The sequence below is a fragment of the Abramis brama genome (assembly GCF_963993115.1).
Source record: "Abramis brama genome assembly, chromosome: 4".
NCBI classification, from domain to species: Eukaryota; Metazoa; Chordata; class Actinopteri; order Cypriniformes; family Leuciscidae; genus Abramis; species Abramis brama.
This window is the reverse complement of record NC_139966.1, coordinates 45,457,966-45,480,288: the sequence shown is the minus strand read 5'-3', so window position 1 is coordinate 45,480,288 and position 22,323 is coordinate 45,457,966. Positions and strand designations below refer to the sequence as shown.

The following is a 22,323-nucleotide window of genomic DNA, read 5'->3' as shown; positions in this document are numbered from 1 at the left end:
CCACAATTTCACTCATATAGATTCCATTGATAGTTAAGCTAGACCTGGAGTTTATTGATGTACAGTCTCAAATACTTTTTACATTACATTTTAATTATTCTAAATACATTTTAATGTGGGAGGGACAATGAAACATTTTGCTGAACATGTTAACAGAAGTATTTTTGAGAGAGAGAAAAACACATTAAGATTAAACAACAATTGGCAGACCCCCTGTTGAAGACCCTGAGGAAGGCATTAAGCTGAAGTGTACTGTGTCTAGCTGAATTCGGCTAGAATATGCTTGCTGAAATGAGAAATGACTAGTGGTCTGGGCAGCTGGTCAAGCACTGTTCAATAATACTCAAATCAATGTTTTGTGACTGCAATAATAATGTTATGGTTTCGCATGGATGAGGTCACAATAAAGTCCTTCTCTTACAGTACAGGCCAATTTATGCTTAAATGAATCCTGAAGCTCTCGAGTGATGTTTCAGCTTCATTCACTCAGGTCTAATCCGTTAAACCAGACTGGACAAAACAGCCTTGACTTCCAGAATTTATTGCCTGCTTTGTGCATTCCAGAATCCAGGAAATTTCTGTACATTTCTGAAATTGCACATGCCATGTTCTGATTGCAGCAGATGTGTTTATTAAGAGATTAATGACAAGTGCTAGAGAGGACTGCAGTGGTGCTGACGGTCACAGTGCTATATGTAGAATTGAGAAACACCTGCTTAGCCAACCGTCTCATTATAAGAACCGAAAAACGCTGGAGTCAGCAAGACTTGGCCAACTTTAAACCCTCTTTGATTAAAAGTGCATGCTGGCACACTCGCATACAGATGTACATGCACACCAACACATATTTATACACTAGACAGACACTCTCCCCCCTCTGTCAAACACCTGTAGTGCATCACTGCCAATGCTCCCGCAGGACTTCTCTGTGCTCAACAGTGCATGTGCCAAATTACCTTGAAGGTGAGTGAGTCTCTTTTCTTTGCTGATGATTATTCAAAATAATGGTTGATATTTAATTTCAATCGTTGGTTTTTAATTATTACATCTGGGCCACCCAGACCTGAATATGTGGTTACACACCCACAATGTATTCACATTTAAATAGCTAACTTACCTTGAGGAATTTGTATAGCAGAAAAGTGAACCAATTTGTTAGCATTTTCTCAGCCACAGACTCCGTTCTGAAAAACAAATAAGCAAACAAACAGTGTAAATAAATAAATAAAAGCAGCACAAAGCCACGATTATCACTGCAAGTGTCACACACAAATGCGATTACCACGACCATGAAAAATTCACTTCACAAAGCCCGGTGTCTCCTAATGAATAGGACTTTGTTAAACAAACATAATTGCCAGAACATGAATTGCGCTCTGGAATCTATAGCCCAAATCTGCAGGCTGTCTTTATTACCACAATAATCCATGAGACCCTAATACAAGAAACCCAATTAAAAGCCTTTATATGATCCAGCTGGAATGATGCCAAGTGAACCTATTCTGGCCTGGAATAAGACCGGACTCATTTCCTCCCCCCCACAGTCCGGCTATTGAGCTTTAAATGTATCGCATTACAAAAGAAGGTGGCTGAATGGAGGGCCGGGGTGCGTCGAAGTACATCATGATTGGCTAACACCTTCGCTTGGACCACAAGCTCTGATCCGGCATGAGAGATGTACATACATAATAACTATAACAAAGTGAAACCCAATATACATGGATCCGATGTCTCTAGTCTGTGTGCCGCAGGGAGCTGGTGAATTGCCAAGGCGCCCTGCAATGAGCCATGGCACAGAGCATCAATATTTCAGGATTACAGCATTGTGGTGTGTGTGTGTGTGTCTATGCCTACTCTGCCGCCTTGCATCCCAGCTGCCACCTGCATTCCCTCTCTCCCACTGCCGTACTAAGACCTGCCGCTGCGCAGTACCATGGGTACATGCGTGTCTGCATGTGCCCACTAAGCTGGCGCAACACCTGGAAAGGATTAGTGTCCCCTTGTTTTGTAGCCACTGCTTTGAGTGGGCCAAAGGAGGACTGGTCCAGGGGTCAACAGGGTCACGTTTCATCTTTCCTTTCATCTCCATCCTAACACTGCCCTGTAATCATCCTCACTCCCGACTGTTCTCAATGCCTGGATCATTTACAAGAGAAAAAGTAGGTGGGGGAAAACCCAGAGTTGTAGCGTAGTACAGAAAGAAATAGATAAAGAAAGGAAATGGCAAGAGTGAGAAAACTTTTCGCCTCTGTGTACTGTCACTTATTCCCATTAGCTTTCCCTTTCTTTTTCTATTGGCTGATTTGATGGTAATTATTGTTGGCAAGACCCCATAAACTCACTTACCCATATCCTGTGTTACCTCTCGGCTCACCGAAGGGGGAACAAGTAGCCTTGTTGCCAGACAATCCTGGCACAACCTCTCCATAACATTGCCACAGGGCCAAGAGCAACCAACTATCACTGTCCCCCAAATCCTTATGTCACATATCATTGGCACTGAGAGCAAGCTCTTGTTTGGCTTTGGTTTAGGAAGGCAGGAAAAGTGATGCCCATCCAGTGGTGAGGAATGGGATGTGGCATCACCTGGTGCTTAGTTCCCCCTGATTAAACAGCCATTTCAAAGTGGAACGAAGTAAAATCGTCTGGAGGATTCCTCCACGGTGAATGCGCAAAGAGGCACATTGGAGCTATGCTCCATAAACAAGAAAAAGGGGGTGAGGAAAGAGCTCCATATATCTTCCTCCTCATCTCTTGCATCCAGAAAAGGCCATTTACATTTGATGCTGCTTTCTGCCACTGCAAATGGATGTGAACAGCCAGCTCTACCAACTTCGAGGACCTGAGAGTGGTTTATGATTCCAGAGAGTCAAAATGAGAACTGTCACTCTATGACAAATACTGCACTGCAAATGTGTGTTATTTGATTTAAGAGTGTTGCTAAGCATGTGGCATTGACCGAGTACTGAGAGTTAGTCTCATGCTTCAGCTAATAGGTGGCCAGGAACACACACACCTGGCTAATGTGCTGACGTTATGCACCTTGCAGCATCACAGGGATTATTTTCTTAACCAAACAATCGTCTGTTGAAACAAACCCCCGGAATGTCCCCCTCCTTAATGCACATGTGTTAAAGAACACAGCTTGAAGCTAGGAATAATTTCATTTTCGCACTCTGCCTCACGTGGAGAAGATTGTCCGCTCGCTGCATTGTCGGGTCCTGCTGCGTAACCATGGTCCCCCTTCACTGAGGATTATCCCCAGAGAATAATCACAGGACTTCTATTCAGCTCTGCATGACTGTGTGTGTGTGTGTGTGTGTGTGAAGGAACTGGATTTGAATGTGCTGGTCAGTAAAAGTCTGAGTAAAAATAAGTGTACAAGCATATGCAGGAACAGGAGACCCACGTGGACTTCACTGATGCCATACATATAGAGAAAATGGGCTGCACAATCGGAGAGGTTATTTTTAATCGTAGATGAGTAGAGTGGGCTGCAAGGAGCGAAGGAGAGGGAGAAATACGACAGATGGTTCTAGAAGCCGCCCGTTAGTTAGTTAGCCTGTGTGTGCTTGTGAACTCAGGTTGAGGCTGGACAGATGGGGCGGCTGTCGCAAGCGCTTTCTTGGAAATGGGGAAAGGAAAGCTGGTTGGAGGCTTCTGCCAAAGATGTCCTGCTTCTCTGCATTTTAAACACAGATTTAGAAATCATGCAGTGAAAGAGAGACCGAGAGGAGAAAATTATTCTCAGACAACAGATTAAGCTTCACTGTTCTGGCCCAGTGCTCTGTATCTAGCTTTGCTAAGCAGGTGTTAGAGGTTAGACAGGTTCCATGTAGTGAAGATCACTCCATATACCAGTGAGGGTCATCCATTGAAATATATGGACTAAAAAAGGGGATTCTCAACTGGAGGATCACAACCCAAAAATGCAACATAGGCTCATTGGAAAAAACACACGTGTGGCAACATTTCTGTGTTTCATTTTAAGAACATTTATAACAAACAATTTTTGTACTGTGTTGGATGTAAAATCTGGATCCTAAAGAAAACCAGTTGAGAGGAGCCACTGGACTACAGGTTATAATGGGACATTGTAGCCAACATCCGCAAAGTGCAGATGTTGCAGGTGCCTACAAAAATGTGACGGTTGTTTTTGTTTTTGTCCCTGACAGAAGCTTGACTGAAACAAGAAAAATATCTTATTTTTCACCACTAATATGTACAGCAGCTCTTTGTGCAATTAATCTTCCCTTTGCTTGTTTCAATTAATCACGCTTGCCATCAAGGGTGTTGAATCAGTTATGATTCAGTCAAGGAGCTTCTCTTGTAGTTGTCAAATGATCATCCTGTTGCTATTAGCAAGCTTGTTTTGACCAATGAATTATTTTGTGTTCCTTGTCATTATTTTTCTCAGAAAGAGCCCCTATTTACCGCCAAATCAAAAGTGTCAGCCAACTAACTTTACAAATTAACTGCTAGAACATTAAGAATAAAAAAAACGAAGAGTTCAAATGAGTGGAGAGGAGAAAAATCAATATGGTATAGTAATAATATTGCCTTCTATGCTGTTGAAATACAGAGATACAAAGAAGTTGATTGCATGGGGAATTAAGCTTCACATATCTCCCTACATTCAGTAGGTTTTTAGTGCACTGTTAATTGGATCTCAAGCTAATTAATCCTAATTACAATTTAATGATGAGCATGTCAGTGAATTCCATGTTTGGGAGAGAAAGTGTGCATTTTAATGTCCCCAAAAGCAATTATTCCTATTCAGCGTACTGTAGAGTCCACGTTTCAAAGACAATTCACAGAGGTCATCTGCTCTCATCAATGGAGTTAACTATAATTAGAATATGGCAGATTGAAATGATCCCAAAATTTAGAACATGTGCTCTGTTGATTACACACACGAGGGGCATTTATAATCAGTAAAACCCACTGGACTGCAGGACTAGATTTTTGAGATGGCTTTTCATGTGCATATTTCTAGTACCTTCTGAGTAAGAGTTTGGGATGGTTTTTGCTCTCCAGGTTCTTGTCAATGAGGTCAGACAGCAGGTGCTTGAGCACGTCGGTTGCATACTCCAGTTTACTTTGCAAAACAGTCATGATCAAGGAGGCGACATTGCCGCGGTCTCGCATGGAGAAGCCTCTCTGAGACTCCAGGGTTCGGATGAAGGACAGCAGGAAAACCTTGTTGTTGATAAGCTGTCCAAACAGTTTTAGGCCTTTTTCCACCTGTTCCTGTCTGTAACCTGGCACCTGCAGGAAAGAAAGAGAAAACAACAGTTACAAACAGATGAAAATTCACAGCCTGAATGTGATTATTCATCAGCATATTCATTGAATCAATGAAATCAAATTAGACACAATTGACTTTTTAAATACACAGTTTTGGTATTATTTTGCATGATTTATCAGTGCATGCTATTCCTAAGATTTTATTTATTTATTATTTATTTATTACTGTTTGATGGATAAAATCAAGCCCTGCCCTACATTTTTCACTCATTGAATGCCCTGTTTCACTGAGAAAAGCATCCAATTATGGCATTATTTCATGTAGATTTCCCTTCAGCTAAGCAACTCATCATAAATGCCTCCATTTTTTTTGGTGAAGTTTAAGAATGCTCACTTAAACTTTAGCTTGGCTTATTTGGCTGGAAAGCTTTTTCCAGCCCTCTCATTTGGCCTACAGCATTCTCTACCAGTGTCCAATAAAACACCCTCAGGCATTTAAACTGAAAAGAACCAAATACTGTATATTAAATAAATCAAAATTAAAAACAGGCTACATTTAATAAAAGCTGCTCACTGGGATATAATGAATTCATTGCACTAAGAATACCTGATGACAAACAATTAACCAAGCAGAGACCCTCATGACATCATTTGATATGATTTGCCTCATCAATAATCATTAAATACCTGTCAGAATCTCTAGACGGCTCCTGTCATTAGCTGTGATTTTACTATAAACTTCTCCAGAGAGAGGAGACGTTTATACCAATTAAGTCTTAATTGATATAGCTGATTAGAACCAGAGATCATCTGGCATTACCAGGTAAGGTATGGCTTGTATGTTGGCTGAAGAAATATGTGATTCAATTAAAACTGTCCATCACTCTCTTAGCGGGGCATAAATAACCCGTAGCTCGGTGCACCATGCATTAGATTTTAATTCTGTTCCCCACACTCAGAAAAAAAACAGTTGTGTCACATGTCATTACTGTTATTAACAAAAGAATGATTGTGAATCAAAGAGCAGCTCATTACTTTAAGAAAAAAATGAGCAAGAGAAAGAGACTGCATGTAGATTATAATGAGAGCTGCTGCCTTTTGTTTACTGAGGGTGAACACAAACAGCATAGTGACAGCTTTAATTCCCAACAACCCCACTGTGCTGTTAGTCCTTCAGAAAAACAAAAAATATACTTAGCAGCCATTAAAGCTACACTGTGTAAGATTTTCTCCCATCTAGTGGTGAAATTGTATATGACTACCAACTGAATATTACTTTCTAGCCCCTCCCATTCCAAGGGCGTTTTAACTCCTATGGTGGCCGTATTATTCCAAGATTAACATGGCTTCCAGTTCAACTTCATCCATGAGTGTTCCTTCAAGTGAAAAGGTTACTTTAGAAAACTATTACAAATTGCATTTATTTATTTAGTCAGTTAACATGTAGGTGACCTCTATGTAAAACGAATAGCTTTACGTTTTCGTTATTTTGGTACCATTTAATTACTCGCATCAGCTATCAGGTTCCCAAATTAATGCAAGCTAATGTTAGTAAAGTATCAGTGCTATCGTTATTCTGTATATTGTACGAGATTAATAACGTAAGGCAATGTTTACAGCGTAGGCCAGGCACGGCGTCATGGGTGGGCCTGACGGGCCTAGGCCCACCCACTTTTCAACAGGCCCACCCAAAAAATAACTAAAAAATAATAATTAATATATTCTAATTTTGTCAAGAATTATAAAAAAAATCGTCAATAAGCTCATAATTTGTACTAAAATAGTCTAAATGTTTAGTTTTAAAAACAATTTTAAAAAGCTGGCTATGTCTATTTTGATGTTTCTGCGCAAGTTCAGCAGACAGTTCGGGTTTGTTCCGATCAGAGCTCGTGAGCGGAGAGCGCATTTCTGAATATTCCGCTCCGCTCGTTCATTCCGCAGGGTCGCTCGCTCAACCCAGAATGGCCTGCTGGTTCGAAAATATGTGGAATAAGGGCTGCCTCCGACTAATTTTTTTTTCTAGTCGACTAGTAGTTGTTCATTTAAGCCATTCGTGGACAAATCGCCGCTTTATATTAATTTAATTACTTAAATAGGCTATAGCCTACAGGATAATAAGCGTTATGACCGCACGCATAAAGCTTGCCACAACCGGTTAAAGTAATGATTATGAATGTGTCTAAATTAGCAAGGAGACATTTAATTGTTTAGTAATAAACTGGTGTTTTCTGTGTCGCTGCAAAGATGAAGTTGACGATGCGAGTCCGAGAGAAATGCACGCCAGAGAGAAATGCACATTTCATATGGATTATATAATCAGAGAGTAGCCTATAGCCTATTTATTTTGGTTTTAATATTTTCGTTTAAAAGTAGACATTTCAAGCTTTCTGTAATATATAGCCTATATTTCTCAAATCTGTGAGGCACAAGCTGAGTTTCGGCGCCTTCCAGTTCACATGCAATGCAAGTGATCGTGTCGGCGCCTTATTACATTGTCTTATTTATTAAATACGGGCAATTGATTGATAAAACATTGATCAAAATTAAGATACAATTTATACAAAACGAAAATCTTTTAAAAAGAGTTTTCTATAAAACAAAACTTAATGAAGTCGTCAAAATCATGTTTTACCAAAAACAGCGCCGTTTGCTAGGAGTGCGCCAGCGCCTCTGCCTTTCAGCGCCTCTGCCTCGCGAGTGGATGATAGCCCTGAAGACGCCTAGCAATGATATACCTTTAGTGGTAGTATACCTTTAGTTAAGTTATACCTTAAGAGTCTTCGTAGCGCGCTAAGAGACAATGTTATCGGAAAATGCAGCCCAGGTATGATGCGTAACGGAGATTCCAATTCCTTCTTTGGTCAGAACCATGGAGAGCGATCGCGGATAGGTCTGTCCTATGCACCGAAACTTTTAACAATGCAACAAAATATTAAAAGAGCATCAAGCTATTAAAATCTATATCATGTATACGCACAGATAATATAACTGTAGGCTATATTAGTCAATATTTTTTATTAGGTTAAGCATTGATTGGATAACGTTTTTTTTTATTTTTTTATTTAACGTTTTTAATTTAAGGCCCACCCACAATTGGTCTGGCCCATCCAAAACTGGAATCCTGGCGCCGTGCCTGGCGTAGGCTACATCATTTTCTCCGTGAACAGAGTCAGAGATCAGTTGATGCGACGGAGGTGCGAGGGAAAGCTAAAGGTAGAGGGAAAGGTATAGGAAAACCAAAAAACAGAGCCGGTGCAAGTGTTGTTGTTTTAATTCTCTCTTTCGTTTCCTTGGCGACTCTGTTACATGTCCTCGAGGATAGGCGTGATCCTACATCTTCAATAGGCTTTCAAATCTGCCGGCAGTCGCGAGTAACTCCTCGCATTCGTCACGGTGCCACTGAGTGTAAAAGTGCGAAAGGCGAAGATTGAATTTCCAGGTATGTCCCTCTTTGGCTAATGTATTTTCAAGATGGAGGCGCAACATGGCTGCCGCCATTCGAGCGACTCGCTCGTATGTATTCTGAATGGCAGATTCTACGCTTACGAGAATACTTGATTAGTTGGTGGAAGTAATTACACATGAATGAACACATATAATTTTGAAAGAACAAAGTGTTTGTTGCTAAGAATCAACTTAAAAAATTACACAGTGTAGCTTTAATGTGACTGTTCCTCACACAGGCACAATGCAGTAATTACATGCATACATGAATATGTAAATATATGAATGTACATCTGGATGGAAATTTGGCCCATTGGATGCAAATTTATTATTGCACAAAACATTTTTGCATCATTAAATTGTTAGGTTACCTCAAGGTCTCTAAGGACAGGGTGCTCCTCGATGCCAGGGAACAGAACTCGCATGGTGTATGTGCGGTAGTCCAGGAATGGAATACCAGCTCCGTCCAGATCGCTGGTCAACTCGTGAATGTCTGTCTGCAGCTCTGCAAAAGCTGCGGAAGACACATAACATGAAGAACAAATAGGATGAGGTCACTAATAAAAACTTCACAGAAGCTTAGTGGCGAGGGCTACATAAGGGCCAGGGTGGCACTGGTCCACCCACTTAAATGGGACACAAAATGTTTTTTTGTGGGAAAGAAGAAAAATACTGCATGCATGTCAATATTTGCTCAAATACATGAATGTAATAAGATCCTAGTAGATGAGTGCTGATCTTCCAGTTGTGCGCTTCTATTCTAAATGCAAGAGCTGTCAATCTGAGTGATGAATCCAATCCAAGCACACTCCCACTGTAAAAACAGACCCCGATTGGTCCTTACTCATTGTTTATACACTATACACACACCATACCGGAGATCCATTTCTATTTGTTGACCTTTCCAAAGTTGTCAAATTACATTAGAAAACACTGCATCTTCGTCATAATCGCGACACGATTGGATCTCCGATGTCGTATAGCTTTAGCAAAGCAGAATGTAATGCCACTATGAGGATTTTCTTAAGATCTACATGTTAGGTTGTGTTTTGGTGCTACTATGTTCTACTGTGGTTTACTAATGTTTGGTGAAGCTACAAACTAAAGCGCAGCCCAAATCCCAAAGGTATATACTGTTTACATATACTTGGAATCGTCTGGTCTCTACCTGAAACAAGTATGCTTGTTCTATTCTGCTAATTGAGACCTTTCCAACAACATATGACACAAGACTATCTGTTATGCATGATGCCTAACAGATCACATTTTCAAGTAAAGACACATTTTTATTTTCAATTTAGGCATATATTTTTGGCTCATATTTATTTTCATCATTTGCATCCCTATTTTTAACTCATGCATTGTAAAATTTTAGTATTTCTCCACTCACTTTCTGGCCTTGCCACTGCTGTGCGTGTGTCTTAGAAATGATGCAGCGGCTGTTTCTAAGTATTTTTATTACTGTTTCAAGGATTTTGCGAATATTTCACTTTGTTAATCCACTTCCCCCCCAAGACTACTTACCCTCTTTACACTCTAAGGCTACTCTGGACTCCAGGTTGTCCATCTGCATTTGCAGCCGCTTGAGGGTGAGGTCACTCTCGCGGGACTTGCGCTTGTAGGCAATGAGGACAATGACAATGAAGAAGATAAGGAGGCCTCCTGCACCTGCAATGCTGATGACGGCAGTGCTGCTGAGAGGGCTGTCAGAAGTGATGTGAACCACACCTGGAGAAAACTCGATGCCACCCACACGAGCCTAAAAAGGAGCATATTTTGCATAGATTTTGATAAAAATCAATACTTTGTTGTATTTAAAATCAATACTGTGTGATATCTTGTTCAAATCCAATCAAAATGCATCTAGGGATGGAGATATTTTATTTTATATTATTGTGCTATAGTAAGACTAAAGGCCCAACAGCAGAGGGATACAATGTGTCTGTTCCTTTTGCGAGTTCATGGCTGTAAGGGTCTGTTGCATTTTCTCTTGTACGACTGTCAACAAGTAGTGAAGCAGGCAGCCACCCAGATTTCTCATTGAGAAGCATAAAGGTTTTTATTAGGTTTTCCAGCTCTAATAAGTCCTACTGGGGACATATTTTTTATTTCTGTAGCCTCTCAGAAAGTAAAATAACCACAGAGTCCCTAAAGCATTAGGTCACTGTGAAAAGTGGATATGTGCCCCAGTATTTCACCAGAACTTACCAGAACCTTGTGACGGCCAGTCAGATTGGGCGATTCACAGAGCAGTTGAGTATCTGATACAGTTAATGTGCAAGGTTTATCTCCAATCAGAACAGTGTAATTGAGCTTCCCATTGCCACCCGGCGCTGGAGGGAGGAAGTTCCTACCCTGAAATTCACATTCACAAACATATGTAGCAACTGCATTGGAAAATGGAAAGACAGATAATGCAGAGATTTAGATTAACACTTGATTTACCTTGAGTATGATGGGAGACCCTGGCTTGAGCTCCTGGACCCCAGACACACTAAGCGGTTCAAACACTGGATTCGGGTAGTAGATGAAGTTGGTGTTGTTGAGGGCCAGCACAGACTGAACATTGTCCAAGATGAAGCCAAACTCATCAGGTCTCTCTGGCAATTCCTTCTGACAGCTCAGACTGTAGGGGAGCTCTGGGGCCATGCACTGCATAGTGGTGGGACTCAGAACCTGACATATCTGGTAGGGGGACATAGATTTGCTGATCATATTTGCAGTAGATGTGTGATTCAGAATAAAACAAAAACATTTAGATTCAGATTAACAACATTACATTTACATGGCAAACAATAATTCGTTTTAATTAGTCATGTCAAATAAAAAGACCAGGATTTAACCTCAACTTCCTACAATGGAGGTTTCTAGAGTGCACACAGATATAATTTTTCTCAACAAAGCAGTACTAAATTATTAGCACTTTTAAAATGGTCATCTCTCCTTGACCCTGTCTTTCATCTCTTTTTTTTAATATCTCACATAGACCACATATACACTGCAGCTAAATGCTGCAATCAGACCATTTAATACTTAATCCCATACATATTTACATGAAGTCAGTTTCTCAGACTACTTATTTACTTTTCCGCTTTCATTTTTATTAAGAGGTCAGGTTTATTAAATGTAAAGTTATGGCATAGCTTAAATTCAAACCTATATGCACATTCCCTCTGAAGTGTATAAATAAAATACCTGACAAGACCCTTGAGTTTTGTGAACCCACACTGCTTTGCAGTTGACTGTTGAAACACCCAGACAGCAGACTCGCCATCAAAAACATCCCTACAGATATTTCTGGCCATTTTAATTGGATTCCTCACAAAGCTGTTGCAGCCAGGAAGACGAACCTTCACTTCCTCTAACACAAATACTTCTATAGAAGGTCGTAACGGGTGGAATTGTTCAAGATAAAATAGATTTCAAGTCACCATTTCTTTTCAGCGCACAAAGCCTGGTCAAACTCTTTTCAGACTAGTTATGAGCGATCGCATTACAAACAAGGATACGAGGCATCTTGTGCCCCACAAACAACTTCTTTCAGAGACTGCGAGGTAGGGTATGACACTTTTTTCTGCTGTGCTTTGAGGAGCAGTGTGCCAAAGCCTAATCATATCGCAGCCCAGATGCTAAACGCGGCCATGTGTGAGATACGTGCATGAGATAACATTACGGCCTTTTGTCTCTGTTGCCTTTCAATCAGATCTCACTGAGTGCAGCCTCCCATGGCTCTTTGGGTCTATTCTGTAGACGGGGAACATGATACCCTTGTCTATGCATCCACCCTGTGTTTCGACATTCTCCTCTTTCCCGCACAAAGGGTACATTGCTGCTACTGCTGCTGGGACCTGGCAGTCTTCCTGTTCTCTGTCTGTTTCTTTGTCTTTGTCTCTCTCTCTCTCTCTCTATTTCCCTCTTTTATGCAGCTACTGTCCTGGATCCAATGGTGCACAGCCGACACAGGTGATTGGAGCAGGTGGAATAGTCTGCTAATGTTCATTCCAGTTCACTTGCCTCAGGTTAGGTGAAGGCCGAGTGATCGTTTACTGTGTGGAAAACGTTTGCACTTACGTTGACGGTCTCCAAGTTCTTATACATGGCTCTGATGAGAGGAGTCTGGATGATGTCCAGGTTTGTCCCGGTCACAGTCAATGGTGTGTTGCCACTGTGAAAACACCATGTTTATTAACTTTCACTTTTTAAAGTAAAAATTAAAAGTAAAAGGCAAAAATCTCCTAAAATTAGTGGTTCAATTTAATAAAATTATATTTAGATAATATTTTTTTTTATTAAAATAATCAACAATGTATTAACTTTAACCATATAATGTCCATAATGATATCAAGTTTGAAATAGAAAAATAATGAAAAATAATATTCTTGATCCTCCCCCCTCATTTTAGGGTCTTGGACAATGTTATGGGCTGTTTCCCCAACGGCTGTCTTAAATTGCTTTGTAGTACACACACCTGAAAATGCTCCACTCAGGTTCAAGTTTGGTGATTGTGGGATCCTCCACATACTCAAACTTGAGATCTTTGTGAATGTGGGCTTTATCCACGAAGACCGATACGGACACATTTCCGTAGCCTTGCATGGAGGCATGAGAACGACACGTTATCCACTGTCCTCCTCTCCTGTGTCATCAAATAGAAGAAAAAAATCACCAAAGTTTTTCAGATAACTAGTGCATGAATATATGCTATTTACACTTAGAATTTTTCATTATTTAAAACTAAAAAGCTTTTGATAAAAAATAAATACAAATTCTTTAGTCTCTTCTCCATCCTCATCCATTATGTGTGTATTGATACCCGTTTAGGAATTTGTTTAGTTTATTGCTTTTGTATTATTCAATGGCTGTAAAGAGTATTCCCATTAAAGTAAAGATTACTAGGCCTAATTTAATATTTCACTCATATGACTAGACACTGTGGCTACACCTCAAGCAAGAAGAAAGTGATGGCTATGGATGTTATTGATTAAAAATTAGAAACTCTCAAGCTGTTAAGATCAGTATTGACTTTCTCTTAGAGGCTTTGAGTGACCTGCAAACGAACCAAAAGAATGACACCACCTTAAAAGGACATTGCTCTGTACTTTTCCATTCAACCCTACCTTTGATAGGTACACTTCTGGTCTTTGAACATGATTGACACATTGCTGCCCGCGTCCAGGTTGCTGCCTGTGATGTTGACGATGGTGCCCCCAGATACTGGCCCTCGACTCGGCTTTAGACTCAACAGTCTAGGGATCTGTAGAAATCAAGGTCAAAACAACCAATAGGAATTATTTACAAGCTTACAAATCACACGGCAGAGGTAAGGCGGCAAACCCTCATGTTTTTCAATCCTCTGTATCTCTTTCCCAATCTGATTATCACCTCCTTTTTCTCAGAACACCAATTGCCCTCCTCACCCAAGAATCACATAATCCAATTACTACATCTGAATGAGACATAAAAGCCATTAATGTTTGCATAAAACTGATAAATGCTATAAATGGCTCCATAACAAGAAAAATGACACTGCAGCTCAATTCATTTGGATGGCTGAATCGCAATCTGATTATGGATGTTATATCAGCATGTGAACTGGGAGTGCTAGAAGGAAAAGTTCTATCCTCCACAGAATCATATTGAAAGATATTTTTATTGGTCTGAAAAATCCTACAAAATTGCTTTATCATGTATGTGGTCTCAACCATAGAATTATGTTAATTAATGTCTTGTACAAACAAAGCAAGAAATGGTCGTCTTAGATTTTCTCAGTAGGTTAGCATAGCATAATGTTAAATGATTTACCAGCCAGCTTATGGGTTTAGGTGGACCATATTTTCTTCAAATTAATGATAATAAAAACAAGCATACATTTGCTTTATTCATCAATTGTTTTAATAATTCAAGATCCATATCAAAGGAAATAAATTACATTATGTAAAACTAACAAAGTAACGCCTGTGCAAAGGGGGACAGGATTCTGTGGAAGGAAAATCTTGCACAACAGCAGTAGTAAATTGCAAGTTTTATGGTTAGCCTCTCCGGATGTTGACCGAACATTTGGTGGGGTCAAGTGCTCGCTGATATGACTAAGTACATCAGCAGGGCTACAAGGCCATAGTGTTCACTCTTTATTAGAAACACAGGAAACATTTGCAGAAACAGTAAATCCAGGCACTTTCAACCCTGAAGTGGCAAAGACTTGTAATTATTCAGAGATGATTAAGATCATGGCAGATGGACCAGCAGTTCATTGGGGGTTATTTGCTGAGGTACTCACCACAAAGTAGTAGTATTTAGACGACTTGGCCATGAACTCGGGACGACACTCTCCAACGCACACTTGGACGTTTCCAGCAAACTGGCTTCTTTCCGCTTTTCCCATTTCACACACAATCCTGTAAAACACACACATACACAATCAATCGACCAGGACAGTAACACAATAACAAAAAAAAACATTTATGAAACATTAAATGAGGGACTTTAAAAATGTCTTTCCCTGCCATAATAATATATGCAGGAGATAAACGGTTAATATGAATGAGTTATTCTGCCGCCTCATTCCATGGCAGGTGTCAAATTTGCTCATGCACCATGGTAAGAGGCTTATCATGGTGTACAAATAATAATAACAATAAACTTGTTTATTGCTAATTTATATCAGCCACTTTTTAAAAGACGCTGGGTTCTTAACTATTAGCAGGCATGCATAACACAAACTCATCTGCAAAGAACACCTGTTTGAGGCGATTCAAGGGAGATGCCATCATATAGTCCAGTTAGTCATTAGATCCAGGTTTAAATTGTTGTCATTATGACAAAATTACAAAGAAGTGTCAGATCTGGCCTAGTTCTACAGGACACCCTGTAAGTGGTTCAAGACACTTACTGTTCTGCTGGGATATATCCCTCGGGCACTGGTGTACACTCCACATCTGCAACCTTCACATAGTCCTTAATCTCACTGAACTCCAGTCCCAGGTTCTCACCACGGATAGTCACCAGCGTTCCTCCCTCACGGGGTCCTCGAAGCGGGGTGATCTGTAGACAAGTCACAGGGAAGCGTTACGTGCAATCATTCCCATAAGATAATAAACAACATGGAGGGCTCCCACAGCCCCCCTAGCATCTCCATCATTGGTACAAACCAACAGGAAGTGGAGAATGACTCAGCAACCGATTCCTTCATGCACCTGCAGGAGTCAGTGATTGTGAGACGGTGTGAGGGGCGGGAAACAGTGAGAGAAGCTGTGAGTGATTTAGTTCAGTGGGATAATTGGGCCACTCTCTGTCAGAGCGTCAAAGCCTGCGTGCTTACGGTGAATAATGATCAGCCGCACAGCCAGCTGAGCCAGCCGAGTCCTGCCTATAGCAAAAACAAAGCCATGCTAATTTATGAACACAGAGTCGGCGTCTGGGAAAAAATATGCCGACACCAGCATGTGAAATCATATGCTGCTAAGATTGGAATATAAACACAGGCGTGCACGAGGATGCTTATTTTCATCTGTGCATGTCAGATGATCAAACACCTTTTATTCTTTGCTCCTCGGGATGCTAAGCAGTACTGCATCCGGCTGATTAGAGTATCTAATCTTATCTGATTACTAACATATCTGTTATGCACTCTCACAGTGCTATATCTCAAATCTTCATGCTTTCACTGGTATCATACCATTAACACATGAAACACTTGGCTGTGATTCATTAAACACTGTTAAAGGAAGACATTTATGGTGCATTAAAATGTAATGACTAAAAAGAATCACACTTAATAACTTAATTGGCAATTCATGTGCCATAAAACATATCTTGTGATGTGAAGTGAAGACAGAGTTAACTCTGCTCAGTAAGGTTGTTATTAAGCACCGTAAGCAAGATCCATATGGTCATAGCAGAACCAACCAGCCAATCAAAATAAACTATTCTTACAGCTCTAGTTTTTATCAGTACTTCACTACACTTTTATAATATAATGCATAAAGCCCATTCAAACAAGACATGTTATGGATGTTTGAGTATGTGATTCTTGAATTCAAGTTTTTTTTTTTTTAAGTAAAAATAAAATGAGTAGCACAATTCATTTTTAACACGTAAAAGTCAAAACGTAACACTAACACTTAACATATTACATGTAACTGCAAAAAATAAATAAATGGCATATGATGCCCCTGACAACACTAACCTGCCATAAATGTGGGGAGAGGGAGAGAAAGAGAAGAAAAGCTAGCATGCAATTCATTCCCACAGTGCATTTCTGTGAATACTTTTGTGAATAATATAGGTCACTGTTTAGCCGAAATCACACAAGAAGAACATCTCTTTTATTGAGTGTCTATCCATCAACACTATAAAAAGAGCCTATCAAACATATTCTGACAGTCTTGACCCACGTGTCTGAGGTCGGGCCTCATAAGTGTATTGACAGCTGGGCTATTAGGCCAAATGTAGGACACCCATTCCTCATCTTGGCAAAACGAGGGGCCGTCGGATCCCAAAGGGGAATATAGACATGTTAACATCTCGGCTCTGTCATTATTTCCTGCCAGATAATAATCCAACTTTAGGTCAGAGATCTCATTAGCAGCACGGTGAGAGGTAATTTCCCTTTAACCCATCACATGTACTGATCTTAGCAGAGAGGTTCAAGTTTTTCACAGGTTCTTTATTGGCTTCAGAGCACTATGGGAATATCGATATCCAAATGGCTCTGACTGTGTGTTTAAATTTTAAATATGACAGTGTAATATGAACATACGCTTTCTAGACACATTTTTTCTTAACTTATCTCTCCAGTAATCCAGTTTAATCAGTCTTCCTCTTTTATGATACTATCAATGTCTTTACAATGCCCTTAGGGCCTTATTGCTTCATGCGACCGGTTTGAGTATTACAATATACCGAATGATTATTTAAAATGAAATAACAGACCCACTTTGGTGGTTTACTGGAAAGTCACTGTAAAATGCAACCTTCTGCTGAGAGAATGAAGCAGGAGTGTAAATGAATATGAGAGGGAGAGAGAAACAGTAGTCTCTTTTCATTTGGAGATGGGGAGCTGATTAGATTTGTGACTTTGACAAGCTAATTGACGGTTGTTGGAGGAAAAACACTTAATCACCATCCACTTCAATGTCAGAGAAAGATTCCTCATCTACAATGTCACAGTAATAGAGTGCATTAGAATACATTACGACCTGTGAGCCGATCAATTGAAAGAAAGACACAGAGAGTGATAATCAGAGAGAGAGAGAGAGAGAGAGAGTATTTATGAGGCACGAGGAGAGCTCCGATCTGCAGATAAAAAAAAATTAAAAAAAAGAGGAGCTCAGTTCAGGACTTCCCTTTATAATACCCATGGCTTCGCTTGTTTTCCATTTCTGTCTCTCAATGTGTTAAACGGCAATTAGAACCTCAGCTATAATCAAACAAGCACTGAAGATGTTTGAAGGGATAGTAGTGACCAACTTTAAATGGATTGTACATTTGTAAAAAAAAATCTAGGTACATTTGCAGAGTGAATTTAGAATATTATTATTGCTCAAAGTATTATACTTTAGTGCATAACTTGCTGTTTGAACTACAGACAATGATAATTGTGTGGCTTGTTGAGGATTTTACTTTTCTAAGAGATTGGACACAAGATTTTCATCTGACAGATGATAAATCTGGGGAAATTATTGTTAAACAAAACATCAGAGACTAGAAACTACCCAAATGATCTTAGCAACTACACAGCAATGCCTTGACAACCACCAAAATCACCCTATAGCATCATGGCGGCAACTTTCGCTGGAGCAAGTTCCATTTATGTCTAGTTGCTTTGAAAGATTTTGAGCTGTGATCACTTTGGCTCAAACTTGCCAATGACAGAACAGAAGATGATGATGAGTTTGGGATTATGCTTTCTATAATTTCACCATTCACATCCACTACATTCCATTCTTCTATATTTTTCTGTGAACGAACGGTTCCTTGTGCCAACAGGTTTCTGCGTTTGATTAATAAGCTTCAGACACATCTGCTGTCCGTCATTCATAACCTGTGGCAAACAAGTAGCATTTCCCTTCCCGCTATGTTCATCAATCATCTTGATGTGGTGCTACAGATGGGGTTGGTGGTGCAGAGGCTTCTATGTTCCTCCTTTCCTCCATCCATCCACTCTTCCTGGAAATTCTTTCACTCTCAGTATTCCGCCCAAGGTCGCACTTCCATCATATCTCTTTCAGCAATGCACCCATCTGTTCATCCTTCACCTTTTCTTTCTCTTAATATCAACTGTTCATCTCCACAATGATGGTTAACCATAAAACATGCATATGTCAAGTGAGTACAGCTGAGATGTTTATTTATGTTACAAGGATTTTATTGTACCTCTGGAACGTGATATTATACTAAGAATGACAAGAACCCAGACACTTAAGACTCAGCTAAAAATTAAAATGGAATAGAATAAAATTGTATAGCCATTTACAGTTCCCAATTGAGAGTCTTTTCACCTCTAAACCAGTCATAAAAGTACAGGCCTGGCTCTGGGAGTGACCTATATATACTGTATAGAGTGCGGTCCAAAGGTCTGAGACCACATAGAAAATCTTAGGATACATTTGTTTTTTTTAAACAGTGCAGTAAATTAATTATATTAGTATAAAATTCATGCTAATTTTACATTTAAGTTTTCACAACTTGTAATAATGATATAAAAAAATATATCTCAGGTAGAGATCTCAGACTTGTGGAACCCACTTTGTGTTACAGTATGCTTTCATATGTACTGGTGCACCGTAGATTTACCTTTGTGATTTTGGGGTGCGTGCACTTGCTATTGATGCCATTGTGCTCGAGCCACATGCTCTGCGGGTGAGGACAGTGCTGTTTCAGAGAGCAACGGTTCTCTCCCTTACACCACACACAGCCAAACAGAGGGTCCGCCTTCAGACACAGTCCACAGCTCTCCCGTCGTGCGTCACACTTGTACAGGTGCACTGGAGATACAGGGAGGGCAAAGGTCAGGTAATGTTGGGAGACCCATGGTACACTAATCAAAGCAAAATCAAAACTGATGTAATTTGCAGCAATGGCCAGAAATATTTCTAAAATAATGGAAAAACTACAGAAAAGATAACATATTCCCTATTTTCTTGCTTCCTCTCAGCTCTAAAGATAATTGCTCCTCTTCTCTGCTCCCTGGTACAGTGATATTATGTTTCATCTCCATGGAAACCAGACAAGCATTTTTAATTGCTATTAGATACTTGTATGATCCGTCCATCAACTGCTGCCCCCGGAGTGGCTCCCCCTCAGCGGGAAGCGAGGGAGGAATCTCGCATACTTTACTTCCCCTCTTAAATTAGCCTAACCTTCACACAGGCACACACAGCACTTTAATAACACACTCACATGCATTCGTGCTATGTTCATTGATTTGACTTAAAGCAGGGGAGCATGTTTAACTTTAGTCCAAATCCATTTTATATCAATTAAAATGTTTTTAGAACTTCCAGTCTTGACATTGAGCTTAAATGTTTAAAAATCTCTGAGAGCTCAAACTGCCTCTGCAATAAGTCTGAATTTTCCTTTAATGGTCAGAGCATCTTTTTAAGTGCAATGTATTTTTGTCTCGTTTTCCAGTAAAAACAGCTAAACATCCACTTGATAAAAATCACTGGAGAAGCAAAAATACAAAACAAATTAAAATGCAATATCATGAATTCAGTTTATTTTTCTTACCCCATTGACAAATTGTCTGAGCAAAAATCTGAGCAAAAAATATTAAATATTATATATAATAATAATAATAATAATATTATAATATGTAGTACTACATATATTATTTAAATATATTATAAATACAATATATATATATCAGATTATGATCAGACAAAAAATATTGATAATGATGAAATGGTTTTTGCATAGTTAAGACTGCAGAAGCTGTAGAAGGTTTTATATTGGATTTCAGCTTGTACTGGGTTGAGTTTAAATACATTATATTCGGTCTTATCTGACATTATGTCTCTGTAGAGGGTGTTTGTTGGCTACAGGTCTCTGACAGGCCTTTCTAACAGGTTCATTTGAACACTTAAATACAATGGTAGATCTAATTGTGACATGTCTCTGACATGTGGTGCAAAGATATACACACAGGGAGAAGATGAGAGGTGCAAACATGAGATATTGTGATGTATTAAGTAAAAAAAAAAGAAATAAAGAGATGATGAAGAAGTTAAGCAGAAACCGAGGCTATCTGCAGTCAACTCCACTAGGATGTCAGGGGATGGATGCTGCAAGTCTGTTGCCATGGAGACTGAATCCAGGGGTACTAGCAGGGCTGCCGGATCAGAGACCTCACCTTTGTTTTGGGCCGGGTTGTCAATGCTGAAGTCTCCGTTCCAGATGACCATCAGATCCACAGGGAGGCTACTCATCTCCATCCCATCATACAAGTACTGTAGCCGTGGGAACAAGAGAGAGAGAGAGAGGCACACATTTACTAGTTTTCTTCACTGGAAGAATGCTTTTATCATTCCTGGCAGGTTCATCCTCGGGTAAGTCATCACAGCACACAGTGGAGAGGACTCCAAAATCCCTACACTGCTGATGCTGGGAGAACAAGCAAACATGCACTAAATATTCAGGGCAGAATGCACTTGTGACTAAAATAAGCCGCTCTTACACAATCTCCAAACAACCGCTCCCTTTTATCATGTCTACGACTTTTTGTGTTGCTTAAAATTCTGCGCCTTGTGTCTGAGAGTACCCTTGTGTCCACAAACAAATTCGCTGAAACGTTTACTAAACACACTCGTAGTCATACACACACACACACACACACACACAGTCTTACCGATGTGTTCTGGCACTGTACACTGGAGCTGTTGAAGCGGAGGGCAGGAACTCTCTGCTCCACGCCCTGTATGGTGAGCACACACTCGTACCCCCGCTGGCCCGACTGTGGCTGGGGGAGGTTCTTGGCCCGAAGGGTGATGGGTTTCACCACGTTCACTGGAACTAGGATACGATCCGCTGGAAGCAGCTGAGGACATTCCTGCATGAGAACAAAAAACTGCAAGGTCACAAATTGTAAGTATCAAAAGATAAAACAAAGAGATCAGATAAAACACCAGAATCTCCCTGGTGCTTCCTTTAGGTTGAGCCTAATAAAACCTCAAAATGGGTATGGACCTGTTCTTAGTATCAAAATATATCTTGACTGCTCACTCGGCTGAAAGTTTGGGCCAATAACGATGGTCTGAAGCTTATTAGCATGGCTGAATTGCTCTGGGGCACAGTTTAAAAAAGTCATTATAGATAATTTGACAGCCTATCTACAAAACGAAAATAAAAGTGAGTGCTGTTAATTCAAGCAGACAAAGATGAAATTTAAAAGGGAGAAAGAGGATAAAGAACTTTTCAGTGTATTTTTTTTTCTTTCTAAGTCCCTGACTACACTCTATAAGACTGATGTAACGTTGTCTTTCAGATACTACGGAAGAAACCAACGAGGTGGCGCAGAGTGGTATTTATGCAGTGCAGGGTGTTCAAAGTGCTCAGGCGGCTTTTGTAAGATGAATACAAACTGAGGTGCTATCTGAACCAAAGCAGCTAGGAATGCAGATTGAATACTGAGTG

The 22,323-nt window shown here is 40.0% G+C and overlaps 1 protein-coding gene across 3 annotated transcripts in view; it reads right to left on the bottom strand.

The window, feature by feature from the left end:
• The window catches only part of plxna4 (plexin A4), a 201,461-nt gene that overhangs the window by 25,927 nt on the left and 153,211 nt on the right, over positions 1 to 22,323 (bottom strand). For all 3 annotated transcript variants that reach the window (XM_084111368.1, XM_084111369.1, XM_084111370.1), the window contains 14 exons: positions 21,539 to 21,739; positions 21,044 to 21,140; positions 19,486 to 19,676; positions 15,581 to 15,732; positions 14,969 to 15,086; positions 13,809 to 13,945; positions 13,160 to 13,327; positions 12,763 to 12,856; positions 11,137 to 11,376; positions 10,900 to 11,046; positions 10,216 to 10,450; positions 9,063 to 9,205; positions 5,000 to 5,268; positions 1,118 to 1,184 (listed from right to left, as the gene is read on the bottom strand). In XM_084111368.1, the coding sequence (XP_083967494.1) occupies positions 1,118 to 1,184; positions 5,000 to 5,268; positions 9,063 to 9,205; positions 10,216 to 10,450; positions 10,900 to 11,046; positions 11,137 to 11,376; positions 12,763 to 12,856; positions 13,160 to 13,327; positions 13,809 to 13,945; positions 14,969 to 15,086; positions 15,581 to 15,732; positions 19,486 to 19,676; positions 21,044 to 21,140; positions 21,539 to 21,739 (2,259 nt within the window). The remainder of the gene's footprint in view (positions 1 to 1,117; positions 1,185 to 4,999; positions 5,269 to 9,062; positions 9,206 to 10,215; positions 10,451 to 10,899; positions 11,047 to 11,136; positions 11,377 to 12,762; positions 12,857 to 13,159; positions 13,328 to 13,808; positions 13,946 to 14,968; positions 15,087 to 15,580; positions 15,733 to 19,485; positions 19,677 to 21,043; positions 21,141 to 21,538; positions 21,740 to 22,323) is intronic.